This window comes from Salmo trutta, chromosome 36 (genome assembly GCF_901001165.1).
Source record: "Salmo trutta chromosome 36, fSalTru1.1, whole genome shotgun sequence".
Classification (NCBI taxonomy): domain Eukaryota; kingdom Metazoa; phylum Chordata; class Actinopteri; order Salmoniformes; family Salmonidae; genus Salmo; species Salmo trutta.
The window spans coordinates 5110796-5134944 of record NC_042992.1 but is presented as its reverse complement, the minus strand read 5'-3'; the positions used below and the strand labels follow the sequence as shown (position 1 = coordinate 5134944).

At 43.6% G+C, this 24149-nt stretch overlaps 1 protein-coding gene across 4 annotated transcripts in view; it reads right to left on the bottom strand.

The window, feature by feature from the left end:
- LOC115176299 (uncharacterized protein KIAA1522 homolog) overlaps positions 1 to 24149 on the bottom strand; it is a 114373-nt gene that overhangs the window by 50381 nt on the left and 39843 nt on the right. Inside the window, exon 1 of one of the 4 annotated variants that reach the window (XM_029736238.1) lies at positions 21223 to 21529. The exons of the other annotated variants lie outside the window; for them this stretch is intronic. Within the exon in view, the coding sequence (XP_029592098.1) occupies positions 21223 to 21397 (175 nt within the window). The 5' untranslated portion in view covers positions 21398 to 21529. Of the gene's footprint in view, positions 1 to 21222; positions 21530 to 24149 lie in introns of those variants that run through there. 4 annotated transcript variants of the gene reach the window in all.

The following is a 24149-nucleotide window of genomic DNA, read 5'->3' as shown; positions in this document are numbered from 1 at the left end:
ATGCTGGACAGTAACATGCTGGACAGTAACATGCTGGACAGGAACATGCTGGACAGTAACATGCTGGACAGTAACATGCTGGACAGTAACATGCTGGACAGGAACATGCTGGACAGGAACATGCTGGGCAGTAACATGCTGGACAGTAACATGCTGGACAGTAACATGCTGGACAGGAACATGCTGGACAGTAACATGCTGGACAGTAACATGCTGGGCAGTAACATGCTGGACAGTAACATAATGACAGACATTCTGTTTTAGGACACTGTGAAGTGGACACTGTGAAGGGGACACTGTGAAGTGGACACTGTGAAGGGATATTAAATGTAGGAACATAATGAGAAAGAAGGAAAGTGAACGATTGAAACAGACTCATACAGAAAGCGAGAGGGATAAAGACAGAGTCAGAGAGACTGGAAGCTAGAGTACCAGACGGCCACTTCGTCAGTAATCTCGAGGCATTGTAATGGAGTCGATGATGATTAATGAGTTGATGAGTGGTTAGTTATGCTTCCTATAGTTTCCCCTCCCCAGACATCCAGCAGGACAGGGCAGGTCTAAAGCCCCCATGTCTCCACTTAAACCTCTTAATGCTCTCATTTATGGTACTTCCTGCCTGTCTGTCTGTCTTCCTGCCTGCTTGTCTGCCTGCCTGTCTTCCTGCCTGTCTGCCTGTCTGTCTTCCTGCCTGTCTGACTGTCTGTCTTCCTGCCTGTCTGTCTGTCTGTCTGTCTGTCTGTCTGTCTGTCTGTCTGTCTGTCTGTCTGTCTTTCTGTCTGTCTGTCTTCCTGCCTGTCTTCCTGCTTGTCTGCCTGTCTGTCTGTCTTCCTGCCTGTCTGTCTTCCTGCCTGTCTTCCTACTTATCTGTCTTCCTGCCTGTCTTCCTGCCTGTCTGTCTTCCTGTCTGTCCTCCTGTCTGTCTTCCTGCCTGTCTGCCACGTATTGTGATAGATGGTGTGTGTGTGTGTGTATTGTGATAGATGATGTGTGTGTATTGTGATAGATGGTGGGGTGTGTGTGTATTGTGATAGATGGTGGGGTGTGTGTGTATTGTGATATATGATGGTGTGTGTGTGTATTGTGATAGATGGTGGGGTGTGTGTATTTATGTTTGGAAAAGCGTGGAGTTCAGTGAGTGAAAAGCATAACGGTTGTAAATCCCCGAGCCCATGTGTGTTCGTGAGCAGGGCTTGTGACAGAGAGAACTTTCAATTGTGTGCAGATACGGAATATACATTTTAAAATAAATGATAAACACAGTTTATTTATTTATTGTTCTATCATGATGGAACGGTCTCTAACCTTATACCCAAGACACCCCCCTGAGAGACCCATACGCTAAGGAGAAGTCCTTAAATGTTTTATGGGCCTAATGCAAGTAGCCTATACACAACCAAATCAGAAAGGTGAACGTGGTCAGAGACCTACTAAAGCAGCATTGCCCTCTCAAGATTATGAGTCTGCCTGGCAGGGTTGGTGCTACAAAGCCAAAGCCCCCTGATAGGAGAGTGTAATATACAAGGACATTCTCCAAGCTGCTAATGAGAACCTTGACGACCTTGTACCTAACCGGTGGGAGTCCCGGTGGGGTGCCCCCCCCCCACCCCCAGGCAGTGGCAGTGCTGGCAACACTAGCTACAGTAACCCATGGGGAGGGGGTCACACACGAACAATCAGAGAGGGAGCAAAATATTAAAATGTCTGACTGCACAGAGATGCTTGAGAATACGGTCACTACGGGGGACCAGTGTGTGTGTGTGTGTGTGTGTGTGTGTGTGTGTGTGTGTGTGTGTGTGTGTGTGTGTGTGTGTGTGTGTGTGTGTGTGTGTGTGTGTGTTTCCCACAACTGTTGCTAGGGAGTAAAGATGTTAGGGACGATATAGGATGAATCGCAATAATATTTGCTTGAAAAAATTTTTTTTTTGTATTGGCAATCCTGGTTATAGGTAACAATCCTTTGTATGAACTGCCGACATTATTACAAATTGTATTTGTTAATTATGGAAATTAGGATAGGCAGGATTTTTAATATATATATATATATACACATTTTAATAGCTATATATAATAGAAATCGAGGTGAGGGCGATAGAAATGCTTTTGGAGGTTGATCTGCTTCTGTTCTGTGGGTTTCACTGTCAAATCAAATCAAATTGTATTTGTCACGTACACATGGTTAGCAGATGTTAATGCGAGTGTAGTGAAATGCCTGTGCTTCTAGTTCTGACAATGCAGTAATATCTAACAAGTAATCTAACCAATTCACAACAACTACCTTGTACACACAAGTGTAAAGGAATGAATAAGAATATGTACATATAAATATATGAATGAGTGATGGTATAGAACGGCAGGCAAGATGCAGTAGATGGTATAGAGTATACATATGAGATGAGTAATGTAGGGTTTGTAAACATTATATGAAGTGGCATTGTTTAAAGTGGTTAGTGATACATTTATTACATCAATTTTTTCATTATTAAAGTGGCTGGAGTTGAGTCAGTATGTTGGCAGCAGCCTCTCTGTGTTAGTGATGGCTGTTTAACAGTCTGATGGCCTTGAGATAGAAGCTGTTTTTCAGTCTCTCGGTCCCAGCTTTGATGTACCTGTACTGACCTCGCCTTCTGGATGATAGCGGGGTGAACAGGCAGTGGCTCGGGTGGTTGTTGTCCTTGATGATCTTTTTGGCCTTCCTGTGACATCGGGTGGTGTAGGTGTCCTGCAGGGCAGGTAGTTTGCCCCCGGTGATGCGTTGTGCAGACCTCACTACCCTCTGGAGAGCCTTACGGTTGAGGACGGTGCAGTTGCCGTACCAGGCGGTGATACAGCCGACAGGATGCTCTCGATTGTGTATCTGTAAAAGTTTGTGAGTGTTTTTGGTGACAAGCTACATTTCTTCAGCCTCCTAAGGTTGAAGAGGCGCTGGTGCTCCTTCTTCACCACGCTGTCTGTGTGGGTGGACCATTTCAGTTTGTCCGTGATGTGTACGCCGAGGAACTTAAAACTTTCTACCCTCTCCACTACTGTCCCGTCGATGTGGATAGGGGGGTGCTCCCTCTGCTGTTTCCTGAAGTCCACGATCATCTCCTTTGTTTTGTCTGCTCTTTTCCAAGGAGGAGACCCGGTCTCTCGGGGGCCCTATGATCTGCCGGTCACTAGGATGACAACCCAACTTGAGATGGGGAGGGCTTTTAGTGGGTGGAATAGTGGGGAACAATTGGAGGTTTACTTAGTAGGTGTCACGTCCTGACCAGTAAAGGGGTTATTTGTTATTGTAGTTTGGTCAGGACGTGGAAGGGGGTGTTTGTTTTATGTGGTTCGGGGTTTGTTGGGGTATGTATTTATGTAAGAGGGGTGTTTGTTTTATGTGTTCCGGGGTTTTTGGGTATTGTTCTATGTTTTGTATTTCTATGGGTTTTCTATGTTGTGTATTTCTTTGTTGGCCTGGTATGGCTCTCAATCAGGAACAGCTGTACATCGTTGTTGCTGATTGGGAGTCATATTTAGGTAGCCATTTTTTCACCTGTCTTTTGTGGGAAGTTGTTTTTGCATTGCTGTGTTTAGCCTGCAATACTGTGCGTCCGTTCGTTTTCTTGTTATGTTATTTAAGTGTTCAATAAAAGTTAAAATGAGCACTCAACTCGCAGCTCCTTGGTCCACTATATACGACGGCCGTTACAGTAGCAATGCAAATATCATGGTACAGCTATATGGACACTCAATCACTATGGTACTTTTTAAAGGTGAGTTTACAAACATATATTCTGATAAATATATTTGAAACCTGTACCTCATTATGGTAAATGGTGAAATTAGTATAGCCAGTTATAATTGTAAAGGCTTAGCAGATATTAAGAAAAGACGATCAGTATTTACCTGGCTAAAAGAGAAGGAATATAATATCTATTGTATACAGGAAACTCATTCAACAATTTTAGATGAAGGTGAGTGGAAAATGGTTTGGGGGGGCGAAATATATTTCTCCCATGGGCAAAGAAATTCAAAAGGGGTGATGGTTTTAATTAACAGTAATTTTGATATAAATGTGCAAATTGTCCAAACAGATCCTCAAGGTAGATGGATTATTTTACATACATGTCACGTCCTGACCAGTAAAAGAGGTTGTTTGTTATTGTAGTTTGGTCAGGACGTGGCAGGTGTTTGTTTAGTGTTGTTTGGGTTATGTTCTATGTTAGTGTATTTCTATGTTATTTCCAGTTGGTCTATTTCTATGTGGTGTTTATTGGGTTGACCTTCAATTGGAGGCAGCTGCTTCTCGTTGCCTCTGATTGAAGGTCCTATTTATAGGGGTGTTTGTTCTATGGGGGTTTGTGGGTAGTTATTTCCTGGTTTAGTGTTTGTTGCACCTGACAGGACTGTTTGGAGTCATTTGTTTTGTATACGTGTTTATTTTGTTTTTCCTTCTTCAAATAAAAAAAGATGAGTATACATTTTCCCGCTGCGTTTTGGTCCACTCCTTACGACAATACAATTGAAGTCGGAAGTTCACATGCACTTAGGTTGGAATCATTAAAACTCGTTTTTCAACCACTCCACAAATTTCTTGTTAATAACAAACTATAGTTTTGGCAAGTCGGTTAGGACATCTCCTTTGTGCATGACAGAAGTAATTTTTCCAACAATTGTTTACAGACAGATTATTTCACGTATAATTCACTGTACCACAATTCCAGTGGGTCAGAAGTTTACATACACTAAGTTGACTGTGCCTTTAAGCAGTTTGGAAAATTCCAGAAAATGATGTCATGGCTTTAGAAGCTTCTGATAGGCTAATGGACATCATTTGAGTCAATTGGAGGTGTACCTGTGGATGTATTTCAAGGCTCAGTGCCTCTTTGCTTGACATCATGGAAAAATCAAAAGAAATCAGCCAAGACCTCAGAAAAAAAATTGTAGACCTCCACAAGTCTGGTTCTTCCTTGGGAGCAATTTCCAAATGCATGAAGGCTACCCGAAACGTTTGACCCAAGTTAAACAATTTAAAGGCAATGCTACCAAATACTAAGTGAGTGTATGTAAACTTCTGACCCCCTGGGAATGTGATGAAAGAAATAAAAGCTGAAATAAATCCTTCTCTCTACTATTATTCTGACATTTCACATTCTTAAAATAAAGTGGTGATCCTAACTGACCTAAGACAGGGAATTTATACTAGGATTAAATGTCAGGAATTGTGAAAAACTGAGTTTAAATGTATTTGGCTAAAATGTATGTAAACTTCCGACTTCAACTGTATGTTATTGGACCATAAACAGATATGTCTCATTAAAACCTATACGGTCCAAATAATGATGATACACGCTTCTTTGAAAATATCTATAATAAATGATCAACCCTATAAGCAATACAAGACTATTATTACGGTGGGAGATTATAACACGGTTTTAAATACCTCTATGAGCCGTAAAGGAAATCACACTACAAACTATCCCCCTCACGTTCTTAAAGAAAATCAGGAATATCATGGATATATTGGAACTAGTGGATATATGGAGGCTGAAATCATTCCCATTCCTTTCCCCTTATTGTATAGGACACTATTAAATGTGTCTTTAGACGCCATGCAATTCAGTACTCATCTCTACAACAAGAGCAATTTAGGTGAAAAGAGTCCATACTAACAAAGGATATAGAAGGTCTAACTGTCACGTCGGAAGGAGCGGACCAAAGTGCAGCGTGTGTATCGTTCCACATATTTTATTGAACTGTGAAACTATGCAAGATACACAAATAAACTAAAGAACAAAAACAACAAATCGTGACGAAGAGGTGAAACATACACTAACTCAACATACACTAACTCAAAAAAACAATCTCCCACAAACCCAGTTGGGAAAAACAACTACTTAAGTATGAACTCCAATTAGAGACAATGATGACCAGCTGCCTCTAATTGGAGATCATCCCAAAAAAACAACAACATAGAAATACAAAAACTAGAACATAACAACATAGAAAATCTAAACTAGAAGAAAAAACCTGTCACGCCCTGACCTACTCTACCATAGAAAATAACAGCTTTCTATGGTCAGGACGTGACACTAACAGAACAGATAGATAGCAATAAAAACTTTACCATCGAGGCTCAGAGTATGTTAGAGGAAACACAAAACGAAATGGAGGAATTTATTCAAGAAAGATCAAGTGTAATAAATTATAACAAATAAAGCAAGACCAGATGGAATATGGGGGAAAATGCATACAATTATTTTCTAATCTTCAACATAGAAATGCTACCAAAAATCATTTGCTGAAATGAGTCACCTATGTTTCACCAAACGATATTTTGAAAGAGGAAGTAAAGTACTTTAAGCATATGTTTTCATTTCAGTCTCCTACATCTCCACTAACCAAAGATAATTGTATGTTTTTTCTTTCTATTAATAATGTAAAATTAACATGTGTACAGAACGACTCATGTGAAGGCCAAATTACAGAGGAGGAACTTCTTGATGCAATTAAAGCCTTTAAGTCAGGGAAAACTCCAGGGCTGGATGACTGTACAGTGGAAGTACAGTTGAAGTCGGAAGTTTACATACACTTAGGTTGGAGTCATTAAAACTCGTTTTTCAACCACTCCACAAATTTCTTGTTAACAAACTATAGTTTTGGCAAGTCGGTTAGGACATCTACTTTGTGCATGACACAAGTCATTTTTCCAACAATTGTTTACAGACAGATTATTTCACTTATAATTCACTGTACCACAATTCCAGTGGGTCAGAAGTTTACATACAGTAAGTTGACTGTGCCTTTAAACAGCTTGGAAAATTCCAGAAAATGATGTCATGGCTTTAGAAGCTTCTGATAGGCTAATCTACATAATTTGAGTTAATTGGAGGTGTACCTGTGGATTTATTTCAAGGCCTACCTTCAACCTCAGTGCCTCTTTGCTTGACCTCATGGAAAAATCAAAAGATTTTCAGAAAAAATGTGTAGACCTCCACAAGTCTGGTTCACCCTTGGGAGCAATTTCCAAACACCTGAAGGTACCACATTCATCTGTACAAACAATAGTATGCAAGTATAAACACCATGGGACCACGCTGCCGTCATACCGCTCAGGAAGGAGACGCGTTCTGTCTTTTAGAGATGAACGTACTTTGGTGGGAAAAGTGCAAATCAATCCCAGAACAACAGCAAAGGACCTTGTGAAGATGCTGGAGGAAACAGGTAGAGAAGTCATGTGACATATTTATTTTCTGATCACATGACGTGGGGAGCAGTGTCCTTACTATGTCATGAAGTGAGGAGCAGTGTCCTTACTATGTCATGAAGTGAGGAGCAGTGTCCTTACTATGTCATGAAGTGAGGAGCAGTGTCCTTACTATGTCATGAAGTGGGGAGCAGTGTCCTTACTATGTCATGAAGTGAGGAGCAGTGTCCTTACTATGTCATGAAGTGGGGAGCAGTGTCCTTACTATGTCATGAAGTGGGGAGCAGTGTCCTTTCTGTGTCGTACATTTCTGGTTTCAGAGATGTGAACAGTTCACCCTACTGAATGCTCAGTCTACTGACGATCGGCTTTGTCCATCATTGAAAACTGATTTTTTTCCGGCCATGTTTTGTTTATCTTGTGGTTAAATTAGTAATTTCACTCTCGCAGATGGTCATACAAGATTGTTGTCTGTTTACAATGACATCTTGACAGATTGTTTGGGAGATGTCGGAAGGACGGATGGACAGACAGATGTTTCACCTGTGTTAGCAGTTGACGTTACTCTTCAATAACACAGACCCCAAAGCAAATCAGGAGGAGAAAATTGGTTTATTCAAATAGGAGATGTTATGCTGAGAGGTAGATGTTCATTCTCCCCTGTCCTCAGTGATTCTCTTCGGTGATTCTCTCTCAGTGATTCTATCCTCAGTGATTCTATCCTCAGTGATTCTATCCTCAGTGAACAAAGGGACAGGATGTAGTTTATAACCCAGCCCTAGCCTGTGGATGACCAATTAGAATTCCTTGCAATAAAACTGGGCCAATGGCCAAATAACAAGTATCCTATTTCAGGTTCAATGTATTAACAATTTGGACCAATGAGAACTTGACATGTAGCTATGAGTCCTGGAATGAAATTCCTCCCATGTCTCTGACCCATTGATCATTAATCGCCTGTTACAGAAAAAACACTATTTCCATTGATCATTATTGCTCTATTGACTCTCGTCCTCTGAGTTGTGTATTTATCTTGAAAATATTCTCACACCTGCTATCTGATTGCCTCTGACATCTTCAATGACGTCAATATGGATAAAAGTCAATTCTGAAAAGCAACTGATGAACACCGAAAACCGAATTTCTCCAATGAAGAGTGAATTTTCAGTTCATTTTCATCATGAGGTCACGAAGAGAACCTCAGAACCACGTAATTCCACTGTCTGGTCTCAACCATAGAATTACAATAAAATAGAATGGAAATGTTCCCTTTGAATGGGAATGTCTGTTCTATAATTTCGAATTCTACACTCTTTACATTTCCTAGAACAAAAACCTCTAAGAAATTCATTTAAGCACAAACAATCGTCTCTTGTTCTTATTTGATCTTTTTTCTCATGGATACAGCTAGTCATGAGATGCTTGGTAATCGAGATCAGAGGAAGACAGTTATACAGCAGGAGAAGCTAATACATTGTCTAGGTTTAAATGTGTTAGCTGTTTGTCAACATGACTCAGACTCACATGTGTTTTATTGAGAAGTGAGGACAAGGCAAGGGGTGAAAACACCAAGTCCTTAAAGAGCAACTGCACCTAAAAAGCTATTTTCATTTTGAAAACGCCCCATGTGGCATCGATATGACTCAGAAACATTTACTGTAGTGTCAAAATAGACTATAAAGTGTAAAATAAGAATTTTTATCATAAAGTCAGTCTCGGCCAAAACATGTTTGTGAGATGATAGGAAAACAACGGTATGTTGGAATGAAGGGTACCGTAACAGTTTTCCTTGGCATGAGTTTATTTCAATCTTACCCACATGCCCACAGTATGTAGCACCCAAGTAATCATCAATCCGAAGCGCAGCACTCGACCCGATCGTACTGCCCATGGTCAATTTGGTTTGACGTTCAATATCCCTATGGGGTTAGTTAGGGACCATCAGTAAACTACACAACGTACATGTGACAATATATTTAAATGTCAATAGCTCCAAATTTCCCGGGATTAAAAACCTCAAAACAACTACAAATTGTAGAAATTCACTTACAAATATTGAAAGCATTTAATGAGGCAACTAAAAGATCTGCAACATGAAAATATTGTGCAATTTACAATTTACTGACGGTCCCTAACTAGCCCCATAGAGAGGCTATCAAATGTCAAACCAACTTTGCCACGTTTGCACACAAGCCTGCTGAAGCTAATTGCCGAAAGAAGTAGGCTAGGACTAGCTAGCCTAGGCAACTTTAAGACTCAAGACCTGCTTAGACTGTTTCAAGGTATCTAGAAGGGGGAGTGACTGTAACTGTGTACATGTTTTGGCAGAGTGAATGTGCAAACGCTTGCCACGTGCAAACACACACACACACACACACACACACACAAGAGACACCCACATTAACCCCCCCCAAGACAACGCTAGTTTGGCTTCAGTCATGGCTGCTGCATTTCTTAATGACCAAGCCGAAAAACGAGGCCAAATCAGGAAGTTTAGCCCCACTTGAATTTCTCCTGAGGCTCTGCTTTCAGGGTAAATCCAGGACTGTGAGTTCATTTGATTGTTGCTCATCAGAATCATGTCATACACATTAGCTATGAAAATACCATGTCTGTGTTCCTGGAATGGGCAGCGCACACACACACACACACACACACACACTCACTCATATACACACATACACACACACACACACACACACACACACACACACACACTGACATTCACTCACTCACTCACTCATATACATACACACACACACACACACACACACACACTCACTCATATATACACACACACACACTCACACTCACACAACAAACACGACTGAGAGACAGAGGAAGGAAGGCATCATCAGATGAGCACTTTATATCCATTTACTGGAAACCAGAGAGAGAGAGGTAAGTGAAAGAGAGAGAGAGTGTGAGAGAGAGAGAGAGTGTGTGTGTGTGAGCATATGTGTATACAGTGCTGAGAAAAAGTATTTTCCCCCTTTCTGATTTTTCTCTGCTTTTGCATATTTTTTGTACTGGATGTTGGCGTGGGTCCCCAGATGGCATGGGTCCCCAGATGGCGTGGGTCCCCAGATGGCGTGGGTCCCCAGATGGCGTGGGTCCCAGATGGCGTGGGTCCCAGATGGCGTGGGTCCCCAGATGGCGTGGGTCCCTAGATGGCATGGGTCCCAGATCCTCAAAAGGTTCTACAGCTGCACTATCCTGACCCTTTGCATCACCGCCTGGTATGGCAAATGCTCGGCATCTGACCGTAAGGTGCTACAGAGGGTAGTGTGTACGGCACTTGGGCCAAGCTTCCTGCCATCCAGGACCTATATAATAGGCGGTATCAGAGGAAAGCTCATAAAATTGTCAGAGACTCCAGTCACCCAAGTCATAGACTGCTCAATCTGCTACCACACGGCAAGCGGTACCGGAGCGCCAAGTCTAGGTCCAAGAGGCTTCTCAACAGCTTCTACCCCCCCCAAGCCATAAGACTCCTGAACAGCTAATCAAATGGCTACCCAGACTATTTGCATTGCCCCCCTCCACTCTTTTACGCCGCTGCTACTCTCTGTTATAATCTATGCATAATCACTTTAATAACTCTACCTACATGTACAAACTACCTCAATTACCTCGACACCAGTGCCCTTGGACATTGACATTGACTCTGTACCGGTACCCCCTGTATATAGCCTCCACACTGACTCTGTACCGGTGCCCCCTGTATATAGCCTCCACACTGACTCGGTACCGGTACCCCCCCGTATATAGCCTCCACACTGACTCGGTACCGGTACCCCCTGTATATAGCCTCCACACTGACTCTGTACCGGTACCCCCTGTATATAGCCTCCACACTGACTCTGTACCGGTGCCCCTGTATATAGCCTCCACACTGACTCGGTACCGGTACCCCCCGTATATAGCCTCCACACTGACTCGGTACCGGTACCCCCTGTATATAGCCTCCACACTGACTCGGTACCGGTACCCCCTGTATATAGCCTCCACACTGACTCGGTACCGGTGACCCCTGTATATAGCCTCCACACTGACTCGGTATCGGTGCCCCCTGTATATAGCCTCCACACTGACTCTGTACCGGTACCCCCTGTATATAGCCTCCACATTGACTCTGTACCGGTGCCCCCTGTATATAGCCTCCACATTGACTCTGTACCGGTACCCCCCTGTATATAGCCTCCACATTGACTCTGTACCGGTACCCCCTGTCTATAGCCTCCACATTGACTCTGTACCGGTACCCCCTGTATATAGCCTCCACATTGACTCTGTACCGCTACCCCCTGTATATAGCCTCCACACTGACTCTGTACTGGTACCCCCTGTATATAGCCTCCACATTGACTCTGTACCGTAATACCCTGTATATAGCCTCCACATTGACTCTGTACCGTAATACCCTGTATATAGCCTCCACATTGACTCTGTACCGTAACACCCTGTATATAGCCTCATTATTGTTATTCTTATTGTGTTACTTTTTACTATTACTTTTTATTTTAGTCTACTTGGTAAATATTTTCTTCTTCTTGAACTGCATTGTTGGTTAAGGGCTTGTAAGTAAGCATTTCACGGTAAAGTCTACACTTGTTGTATTCGGCATGTGACAAATAAAGTTTGGTTTGATGTTAACAGATCTTCAACCAAAACCTAACATTAGATAAAGGGAACTTGAGTGAACAAATAACAACAACAATTACATACTTATTTCATAAACAAAGTTATACAACACCCAATGCCCCGGTGTGAAAAAGGAATTGCCTCTTTACACTCAATAACTGGTTGTGTCACCTTTAGCTGCAGCGACTCCAACCAACCACTTCCTGTAGTTGTTGATCAGTCTCTCACGTCGCTGTGGAGGAATTCTGACCAACTCTTCCATGCGGAACTGCTTTAACTCAGTGACATTTGTGGGTTTTCAAGCATTAACTGCTCGTTTCAAGTCCTGCCACAACATCTCAATTGGGATTAGGTCTAGACTTTGAATAGGCCATTCCAAAACTTCAAATTTATAGCTTTTTTTTTTGCCATTTTCATGTAGACTTGATTGCGTGTTTTGGATCATTGTCTTACTGCATGACCCAGCTGCACTTCATCTTCAGCTCACAAACAGATGGCCTGACATTCTCCTGTAGAATTCTCTGATACAGAGCAGAATTCATGGTTCCTTCTATTAAGGCAAGTTGTCCAGGTCCTGAGGCAGCAAAGCATCCCCAAACCATCACACTACCACCACCATGCTTGACCGCTGGTATGAGGTTCTTACTGTGGAATGCAGTGTTCGGTTTTCGACCAGACCTAATGGGACTCATCTCGTCCAAAAAGTTGACTCTAGTTTGCCAAAAGGCACCAAGAACCACTGGGATGATCATCAAGAAGAATGTTCTATGGACAGATGATTCAAAAGCATAACTTTTTGAACTACTTTTTCTCACGGCACTGTACAGTATGCGTACGTGTCTCTATCTCTCTCTGTGTGTGTGTGTGTGTGTGTGTGTGTGTGTGTGCATACATACATGTGTCTGTGTGCCAACTGCATCGAGTACCATTGTACTAAGCACTGCCATCTCATTGTGAAACCTAACTAAATCCATAATAAGCACATTTTCTCTCCCAAAATAAAATCCCTTTAGCCACAGCCAATGAACAAAGTCTCCATCGTAAACAAAGCTTCTCCTCTTTAATCAAATCTATTTAAACAACACAGTGTTAGACACGGGACAGGATGCCAGGACTCTAGGTCCATAAAGACACAGGACAGGATGCCAGCACTCTAGGTCCATAAAGATACAGGACAGGATGTCAGCACTCTAGGTCCATAAAGACACAGGACAGGATGCCAGGACTCTAGGTCCATAAAGACACAGGACAGGATGTCAGCACTCTAGGTCCATAAAGACACAGGACAGGATGTCAGGACTCTAGGTCCATAAAGACACAGGACAGGATGTCAGCACTCTAGGTCCATAAAGACACAGGACAGGATGTCAGCACTCTAGGTCCATAAAGACACAGGACAGGATGTCAGCAATCTAGGTCCATAAAGACACAGGACAGGATGCCAGGACTCTAGGTCCATAAAGACACAGGACAGGATGCCAGGACTCTAGGTCCATAAAGACACAGGACAGGATGCCAGGACTCTAGGTCCATAAAGACACAGGACAGGATGTCAGCACTCTAGGTCCATAAAGACACAGGACAGGATGTCAGCACTCTAGGTCCATAAAGACACAGGACAGGATGTCAGGACTCTAGGTCCATAAAGACACAGGACAGGATGTCAGCACTCTAGGTCCATAAAGACACAGGACAGGATGTCAGGACTCTAGGTCCATAAAGACACAGGACAGGATGCCAGGACTCTAGGTCCATAAAGACACAGGACAGGATGCCAGGACTCTAGGTCCATAAAGACACAGGACTGTGGAAGAGGTAAGATACTCATAAGATAAGATACTCATAAGATACTCATCAACTGTACTGACAATACCGTAGATAGAAAATGGAGGAAACGTGGGATCATTATGTGCTCATTAAGTGATCCAATGTACCATAATGATGACACCTGGCTTAACTTTACAACTCAGGGCTGTGTTGGCCTACAGGCAAGATGACATCACATGAGCATTACTGGTAAACAAAGTGATATGTACAGTACCAGTCAAAAGTTTGGACACACCTACTCATTCATGGGTTTTTCATTATTTTATTTACTATTTTCTACATTGTAGAATAAAAGTGAAGACATCAAAACTATGAAATAACACATGGAATTACGTAGTAACCAAAAAGGTGTTAAACAAATCTAAATATATTTTATATTTGAGATTCTTCAAAGTAGCCAACCTTTGCCTTGATGACAGCATTGCACCCTCTTGGCATGTGGAATTTCTTTCTTTCTTAATGCGTTTGAGCTAATCAGTTGTGTTGTGACCAAGGTAGGGGTGGTATACAGAAGATAGCCCTATATGGTAAAAAAAAAACTGAGTTCAAAGTTGATTTATTACCATGGAAACCATGAGCATCCTGGCTCAACACACAAGAAATTCCATCAGAGGTTGAATATTGTAAAAACATTCCAGGAAAACATTGGGTCTTAAAATAAGTGGATTCTTTACACATGGAGAGACACTCTCCTACATACAGATGTAGGATCTTCATTTGAGCCAATTTGCTGCAGCTGGAAAATAATCTTTGCAGCAAAAGGAAATGTGAATTATTATGTGGATTGTAAATGAATGGATTTTTTTTTTGTAGGGGTTGATGCAGTTTTTGTTAAGGGAAATTAAAAAACTTTAGAATAATTTTAAAACTTTGAATACACTAGAAGCTTGAATTTCATTCTCAGCAACAAAAGAGTGATCAAATGAAGTTCCTACATCTGTACATGTGTTCAGATAACAGAATCAGAACGGAAATGTTGACTGGATCAACGGAAAGGTTGTGAAAAGTGCAGTGTTGTGGAAGGTGAATGTATTTGGGGTTTATCTGCAGGGAAAGAGTGTTCAGAGGGTTCACATTAAACTTATCAGCACAGGGGCATATTTAGCAGAGTTTTCCAGTCCAGATAGACACACCTAGGCTACAAGGTAAACCCACCCACACACACACATACACACACACACACACACACCCACACACCCACACACCCACACACACGCACACGCACCCACACACACACACACACGCACGCACGCACACACACGCACGCACGCACACACACGCACACGCACCCACACACACACACACACACACACGCGCACCCGCACCCACACACACACACACACACCCACACCCACACACACACAAACACACACACACAAACACACACACACACACACACACACACACACATGCGACATAAAGAACTAAAACATAGAGTACATCTGTCTGCATGAGAATCAACTCACCAGAACAGTCTGATACATCTGTCTCCATGAGAATCAACCCACCAGAACAGTCTGATACATCTGTCTCCATGAGAATCAACCCACCAGAACAGTCTGATACATCTGTCTGCATGAGAATCAACTCACCAGAAAAGTCTGATACATCTGTCTGCATGAGAAACAACCCACCAGAACAGTCTGATACATCTGTCTCCATGAGAATCAACCCACCAGAACAGTCTGATACATCTGTCTGCATGAGAATCAACTCACCAGAAAAGTCTGATACATCTGTCTGCATGAGAAACAACCCACCAGAACAGTGAAGTCTGATACTTGGAGAAAACTCAGTGTTTTCCCTTTCTTAGACACACTAGACCAATAAGCAGTGACCTCAGAGCTGACTAAGGAAGAGTCAGCATTGGAATATCGCAATCCTCTAAGGCAGGGGTCTTCAACTTTTTCTTGCCCAGGGACCCCCTAGCAGGCAATCCAGCAACCCAGGGACCCCTCCCAGGCAAACCGGCAACCCAGGGACCCCCTCTCAGGCAAACCGGCGACCCAGGGACCCCCTAGCAGGCAATCCAGCGACCCAGGGACCCCCTCTCAGGCAATCCAGCGACCCAGGAACCCCCTCGCAGGCAATCCGGCGACCCAGGAATCCCTCGCAGGCAATCCGGCGACCCAGGAACCCCCTCGCAGGCAATCCAGCGACCCAGGGACCCCCTCTCAGGCAATCCAGCGACCCAGGGACCCCCTCGCAGGCAATCCGGCGACCCAGGGACCCCCTCCCAGGCAATCCGGCGACCCAGGGACCCCCTCCCAGGCAATCCGGCGACCCAGGAACCCCCTAGCAGGCAATCCCGTGACCCAGGAACCCCCTCGCAGGCAATCCGGCGACCCAGGAACCCCCTCGCAGGCAATCCGGCGACCCAGGAACCCCCTCGCAGGCAATCCGGCGACCCAGGGACCCCCTCCCAGGCAATCCGGCGACCCAGGAACCCCCGTCATTCTTTATCAAAAAAGAATAATCACGTCTTGTCTTATCATCAAGTGAACGGTAATGGCAAGGAGAAGTAGTCAACATTTTAAATGAATAGATTTGGTAGATAGTGTTTTCATAATGTTGACCTCCCCACATTATAATTGGAAGAGGAAGTGTAAACTGGTGTCATGGGGCCCCACTGAGGATGAGGAGTAGAGAAATAAAGTTGACATCATTAATTGACAATGTCGTCCTCGTTTCTACTGTAGCTATGTAATACATGTTTCTATTGTTCTGTTGTTGTAAGTAATATTCAAATCAAATCAAAAATGAATTTGACACGTGCGCCGAATACAACAGGGGTAGACCTTACAGTGAAATGTTGAATACAACAGGTGTAGTAGACCTTACAGTGAAATGCTGAATACAACAGGTGTAGTAGACCTTACAGTGAAATGCTGAATACAAAACAGGTGTAGTAGACCTTACAGTGAAATGCTGAATACAACAGGTGTAGTAGACCTTACAGTGAAATGCTGAATACAACAGGTGTAGTAGACCTTACAGTGAAATGCCGAATACAACAGGTGTAGTAGACCTCACAGTGAAATGCTGAATACAACAGGTGTAATAGACCTCACAGTGAAATGCTGAATACAACAGGTGTAGTAGACCTTACAGTGAAATGCTGAATACTACAGGTGTAGTAGACCTTACAGTGAAATGCTGAATACAACAGGTGTAGTAGACCTTACAGTGAAATGCTGAATACAACAGGTGTAGTAGACCTCACAGTGAAATGCTGAATACAACAGGTGTAGACCATACAGTGAAATGCTGAATACAACAGGTGTAGACCTCACAGTGAAATGCTGAATACAACAGGTGTAGACCTTACATTGAAATGCTTACTTACAGGCTCTAACCAATAGTGAAAAAAAAGGTGTGTGTGTGTGTGTGTGTGTGTGTGTGTGTGTGTGTGTGTGTGTGTGTGTGTGTGTGTGTAGGTAAGAAAAGAAATAAAACAACAGTAAAAAGACATTTGAAAATAAGAGTAGCAAGGCTATATACAGACACCGGTTAGTCAGGCTGATTGAGGTAGTATGTACATGTGGGTATGGTTAAAGTGACTATGCATATATGATAAACAGAGAGTAGCAGTAGCGTAAAAGAGGGGTTGGCGGGTGGCGGGACACAATGTAGATAGACCGGTTAGCCAATGTGCGGGAGCACTGGTTGGTCGGGACAATTGAGGTAGTATGTACATGAACGTATAGTTAAAGTGACTTTGCATATATGATAAACAGAGAGTAGCAGCAGCGTAAAAGAGGGGTGGGGGGGGGGGGGGCACACAATGCAAATAGTCCGGGTAACCATTTGGTTACCTGTTCAGGAGTCTTATGGCTTGGGGGTAAAAACTGTTGAGAAGCCATTTTGTCCTAGACTTGGCACTCCGGTACCGCTTGCCATGTGGTAGTAGAGAGAACAGTCTATGACTGGGGTGGCTGGGGTCTTTGAGGCCTTCCTCTGACACCGCCTGGTGTAGAGGTCCTGGATGGCAGGCAGCTTTGCCCCAGTGATGTACTGGGCCGTACGCACTACCCTCTGAAGTGCCTTGCGGTCGGAGGCCGAGCAGTTGCCATGTTAGTTTGTTGGTGATGTGGACACCAAGGAACTTGAAGCTTTCAACCTGCTCCACTACAGCCCCGTCCATGAGAATGGGGGTGTGCTCGGTCCTCCTTTTCCTGTAGTCCACAATCATCTCCTTTGTCTTGATCACGTTGAGGAAGAGGTTGTTGTCCTTGCACCACACGGTCAGGTCTCTGACCTCATCCCTATAGGTTGTCTCATTGTTGTCCATGATCAGTGTTGACACTGTTTGTGTCATTGGCAAACGTATTAATGGTGTTGGAGTTGTGCCTGGCCATGCAGTCATGAGTGAACAGGGAGTACAGGAGGGGACTGAGCACGCACCCCTGAGGGGCCCCATGTTGACGATCAGCGTGGTGGATATGTTGTTACCTACCCTTACTACCTGGGGGCGGCCTGTCAGGAAGTCCATGATCCAGTTGCAGAGGGAGGTGTTTAGTCCCAGGGTCCTTAGCTTAGTGATGAGCTTTGAGGGCACTATGGTGTTGAATGCTGAGCTGTAGTCAATGAATATCATTCTCACATAGGTGTTCCTTTTGTCCAGGTGTGAAAGGGCTGTGTGGAGTGCAATAGAGATTGCATCATCTGTGGATCTGTTGGGCCGGTATGCAAATTGGAGTGGATCAAGGGTTTTGTGGGATAATGGTGTTGAAGTGATCCATGTCCAGCCTTTCAAAGCACTTAATGGCTACAGACGTGAGTGCTACGGGTCGATAGTCATTTAGGCAGGTTACCTTAGTGTTCTTGGGCACAGGGACTATGGTGGTCTGCTTGAAACATGTTGGTATTACAGACTCAGTCAGATAGAGGTTTAAAATGTCAGTGAAGACACTTGCCTGTTAGTAAACGCATGCTCGGAGTACACGTCCTGGTAATCTGTCTGGCCGTGCGGCCTTGTGAATGTTGACCAGTTTAAAGGTCTTACTCAATTGGCTGCGGAGAGCATGATCACACAGTCGTCCAGAACAGCTGATGCATGTTTCAGTGTTACTTGCCTCAAAGCGAGCATAGAAGTTATTTAGCTTGTCTGGTAGGCTTGTGTCACTGGGCAGCTCTTGGCTGTGCTTCCCTTTGTAGTCTAATAGTTTTCAAGCCCTGCCACATCCGACGAGTGTCGGGTCCGGTGTAGTACGATTTGATCTTAGTCCTGTTTTTACGCTTTGCCTGTTTGATGGTTCGTAGTGGGATTTCTTATAAGCTTCCGGGTTAGAGTCCCGCTCTTTGAAAGCGGCAGCTCTACCCTTTAGCTCGGTGTGGATGTTGCCTGTAATCCATGGCTTCTGGTCGGGGTATGTACGTACAGTCACTGTGGGACGATGTCGTCGATGCACTTATTGATGAAGCCAGTGACTGATGTGGTGTACTCCTCAATGACATCTGAAGAATCCCAGGACATATTCCAGTCTGTGCTAGAAAAACAGTCCTGTAGTTTAGCATCTGCTTCATCTGACCACTTTTTTATAGACTGAGTCACTGGTGCTTCCTGCTTTAATTTTTGGTTGTAAGCAGGAATCAGGACGGTAGAATTATGGTCATATTTGCCAAATGGAGAGCTTTGTACACGTCTCTGTGTGTGGAGTAAAGGTGGTCTAGAGTTCTTTTCCACCTGGTTGCACATTTAACATGCTGATAGAAATTAGGTACAACTGATTTAAGTTTCCCTGCATTAAAGTCCCCGGCCACTAGGAGCTCCGCCTCTGGATGAGCGTTTTCCTGTACGCTTATGGCCGTATACAGACATTTTTACATTTTACATTTTAGTCATTTAGCAGACGCTCTTATCCAGAGCGACTTACAGTAGTGAATGCATACATTTCATACATTTAAAAAAAAATGTTTTTCATACTGGTCCCCTGTGGGAATCGAACCCACAACCCTGGCATTGCAAACACCATGCTCTACCAACTGAGCCACACGGGAAATGGCTTATTGAGTGTGGTTTTAGTGCCAGCATCGGTCTCTGGTGGTATGTAGACAGCTACGAAAAATACAGATGAAAACTATCTAGGTAGATAGTGTGGACTACAGCTTATCATGAGATACTCTACCTCAGGTGAGCAAAACCTCGAGACTTCCTTAGATATCGTTCCACCAGCTGTTGTTTACAAATATGCATAGGCCCCCGCCCCATGTCTTACCAGAGGCTGCTCTTCTATCCTACCGTTAGAGTGTATAACTCGCCAGCTGTATGTTATTAATGTTGTCATTCAGCCACAACTCGGTGAAACACAAGATATTACAGTATTTAATGTCCCGTTGTTAGGATATATAAACGTAAATTGCAACACTCACTACCGAGTTACAAACTGCCTTTCTGTCCTCGGTTGCAACACTCAGTACAGAGAACTGTTAGTCGGGAGCTTCCTGAAATGGGTTTCCATGGCCGAGCAGCTACACACAAGCCTAAGATCACCATGCACAATGCCAAGCTTCACCTGGAGTGGTGTAAAGCTCACTGCCATTTGACTCTGGAGCAGTGGAAACACGTTCTCTGGAGTGATGAATCATGTTTCACCATCTGGCAGTAACGACGGACAAATCTGGGTTTGGCAGATGCTTAGAGAACGCTACCTGCTCCAATGCATAGTGCCAACTGTAAAGTTTGGTGGAGGAGGAATAATAGTCTGTGACTGTTTTTCATTGTTAGGGCTAGACCCCTTAGTTCAAGTGAAGGGAAATCTTAACACTGTAGCATACAAGGACATTCTAGATGATTCTGTGCTTCCAACTTTGTGGCAACAGTTTAGGGAATACCTTTTCCTGTTTCAACATAACAATGCCCCCGTGCACAAAGCGAGGTCCTTACAGAAATGGTTTGTCGAGATTAGTGCGGAAGAACTTGACTGGCCTTCACAGAGCCCTGACCTCAACCCCATAGAACACCTTTGGGATGAATTGGAACGGCGACTGCGAGCCAGGCCTAATCACCCAACATCAGCGCCCGACCTAACTAATGCTATTGTGGCTGAATGGAAGCAAGTCCCCGCAGCAATGTTCCAACATCTAGTGGAAAGCCCTCCCAGAAGGAGGTTGACATAGCAGCAAAGGGGGGGGACCAACTCCATATTAATGCCAATGATTTTAGAATGAGATGTTGGATGAGCAGGTGTCCACATACTTTTGGTCAAGTAGTGTATATAAACACACAATATATTTACACAGATACACACACATCACTGTCCGTACTTCAACTACCACAGAATATCATGGATCTTTACACAGACCCACTCACATCAACGTCAGTAACTTCTGCTACCTCGTATTGTTACACAGTCAGCTTGCCTCCTCTCCACAAGGCAACAGCTGTTCATGCTTTTGACACCATCGTTTCTACAACCAGAGATAATGACCATTTACACATTGGAATATAGAACTATCTCCAGAAAGATCTAGAAGGCAGATGACATCATGCTGCTGACATCACAGACTGCTGAAATCAATTAAATCCCCCCCAAAAAACATTCCCACTGATCATCCAGCTCTGGTCCTACCTGTTTTGAGTTTATCCACCCGCCCAAAGTGCCAGAAGGATTTGGTGTTCCCTGAGCGGGAGCTGGGGTTTGGACCAGGTTTAGAGCCTGAACGGGGGTCAGGGTTGAGGTGTGAAGAGGGTCTGTTGTGGGCTTCAGGGACCCTCTTCTTGTTCTTGTGGACGCTGTTCCCCATGGTGAAGGAATCCGGGGTAATCCTCACCCCCTACATGGGGTCTAGAGTCCAGGTGAAGGAGGTGTCCCAAAAGGCAACATCTGGATAGTCCCTCTTCAAGAGCTCACACCCCCTTGGTCCTCGAACTAACACCCCCCTGGTTCTGGAACTCACACCCCCCTGGTCCTGGAACTCACACCCCCCTGGCCCTGGAACTCACACCCCCCTGGTCCTGGAACTCACACCCCCCTGGCCCTGGAACTCACACCCCCCCTGGTCCTGGAGCTCACACCCCCCTGGTCCTGGAGCTCACACCCCCCTGGTCCTGGAACTAACACCCCCTTGGTCCTGGAACTCACACCCCCCTGGTCCTGGAACTCACACACAGTCACAAACAGTTTAGCATACACACACTACTGGAAAAACTCACTCAAACACTCAATCCCATGCTTTGTCATGCCTTCCCTGTTTTCACTAAATACACATTCGTGTTGCTCTAAATCTGGCTAGACACTCACTCATACACTCACACTCCACATTACCCTAGCAAACAAACACACACTCCACATCACCCTAGTAAACAAACACACACTCCACATCACCCTAGTAAACAAACACACACTCCCACAGTTCCAGCTACACACCAACACACTGACACAGTTCCAGCCTGAGAACCACCACACACCTACCCTCACAACCTCATCGCTACGCCTGTCACACAAATAAGCTGCTTACACACTCTCTCTCACAAACACACTGCTCACTGTTCCTTGCGCACACACTCTCCCAGTCCAATACACCCAGCAGCAGTGACCGTACTGATCCACTCAGCAAGCCTGTCTGTGTGTGCCCCTCCCACTCTCTCCCTCTCTCTCTCGCACTCTCTCTCTCTCTCTCTCTCTCACTCTCTCTCGCACTCTCTCTCACTCTCTCTCTCTCACTCTCTCTCACGCTCTCTCTCTGTCTCTCTCACTGTCTCTCTCTGTCTGTCTCTCTCTCTCTCTCTCTCTGTGTCTCTCTCTTTCTCTCTCTCTCTCTCTCTCTCTCTCTTCTCTCTCTGTTTCTCCCTCTCTCTGTCTCCCTCCCTCCCGTCTCTCTGTTTATGTCTCTGACACAGTTTTGTCCTTTTCTCTCGGTGTGTGGACTCTCTCCACTTCTTCTGTCTGTTTTCTGGATGTTTTCATCTATGGTCATTATTTTATTTGCTCTCTATTCTCTGAAGAGAGGATCCACAAACTACTCCAGTGTTTACTCAGACCAGAACAGCTCATCTGTCTGTCAAGCTGTACACAACAACACCTCGAACAGGTTGTGTGTCTGTCAAACTAGACTACACAACAACACCTAGAACAGGTTGTGTGTCTGTCAAACTAGACTACACAACAACACCTAGAACAGGTTGTGGGTCTGTCAAACTAGACTACACAACAACACCTAGAACAGGTTGTGGGTCTGTCAAACTAGACTACACAACAACACCTAGAACAGGTTGTGTGTCTGTCAAACTAGACTACACAACAACACCTCGAACAGGTTGTGTGTCTGTCAAACTAGACTACACAACAACACCTAGAACAGGTTGTGTGTCTGTCAAACTAGACTACACAACAACACCTAGAACAGGTTGTGTGTCTGTCAAACTAGACTACACAACAAACATGACGAACAGGTTGTGGGTCTGTCAAACTAGACTACACAACAACACCTAGAACAGGTTGTGTGTCTGTCAAACTAGACTACACAACAACACCTCGAACAGGTTGTGTGTCTGTCAAACTAGACTACACAACAACACCTAGAACAGGTTGTGTGTCTGTCAAACTAGACTACACAACAACACCTCGAACAGGTTGTGTGTCTGTCAAACTAGACTACACAACAACACCTCGAACAGGTTGTGTGTCTGTCAAACTAGACTACACAACAACACCTAGAACAGGTTGTGGGTCTGTCAAACTAGACTACACAACAACACCTAGAACAGGTTGTGTGTCTGTCAAACTAGACTACACAACAACACCTAGAACAGGTTGTGTGTCTGTCAAACTAGACTACACAACAACACCTAGAACAGGTTGTGGGTCTGTCAAACTAGACTACACAACAAACATGACGAACATCTCCTGTCAACACAGACTGTGATAAAGGGAAGACACAAACACATGACCTTTTTACCCAGTAAAACTATTACCCTATTAACCTATTAAACTATTAAACTATTACCCTATTAACCTATTAAACTATTAAACTATTACCCTATTAACCTATTAACCTATTAAACTATTAAACTATTACCCTATTAACCTATTAAACTATTAAACTATTACCCTATTAACCTATTACCTTATTAAACTATTACCTTATTAAACTATTACCCTATTCAACTATTACCCTATTAAACTATTAAACTATTAAACTATTACCCTATTCAACTATTACCCTATTAAACTATTACCCTATTAAACTATTAAACTATTAAACTATTACCCTATTAAACTATTAAACTATTAAACTATTAAACTATTACCCTATTAAACTATTACCCTATTAAACTATTACCCTATTAAACTATTACCCTATTAAACTATTACCCTATTAAACTATTACCCTATTAAACTATTACCCTATTAAACTATTACCCTATTAAACTATTACCCTATTAAACTATTACCCTATTAAACTATTAAACTATTAAACTATTACCCTATTAAACTATTACCCTATTAAACTATTACCCTATTAAACTATTACCCTATTAAACTATTACCCTATT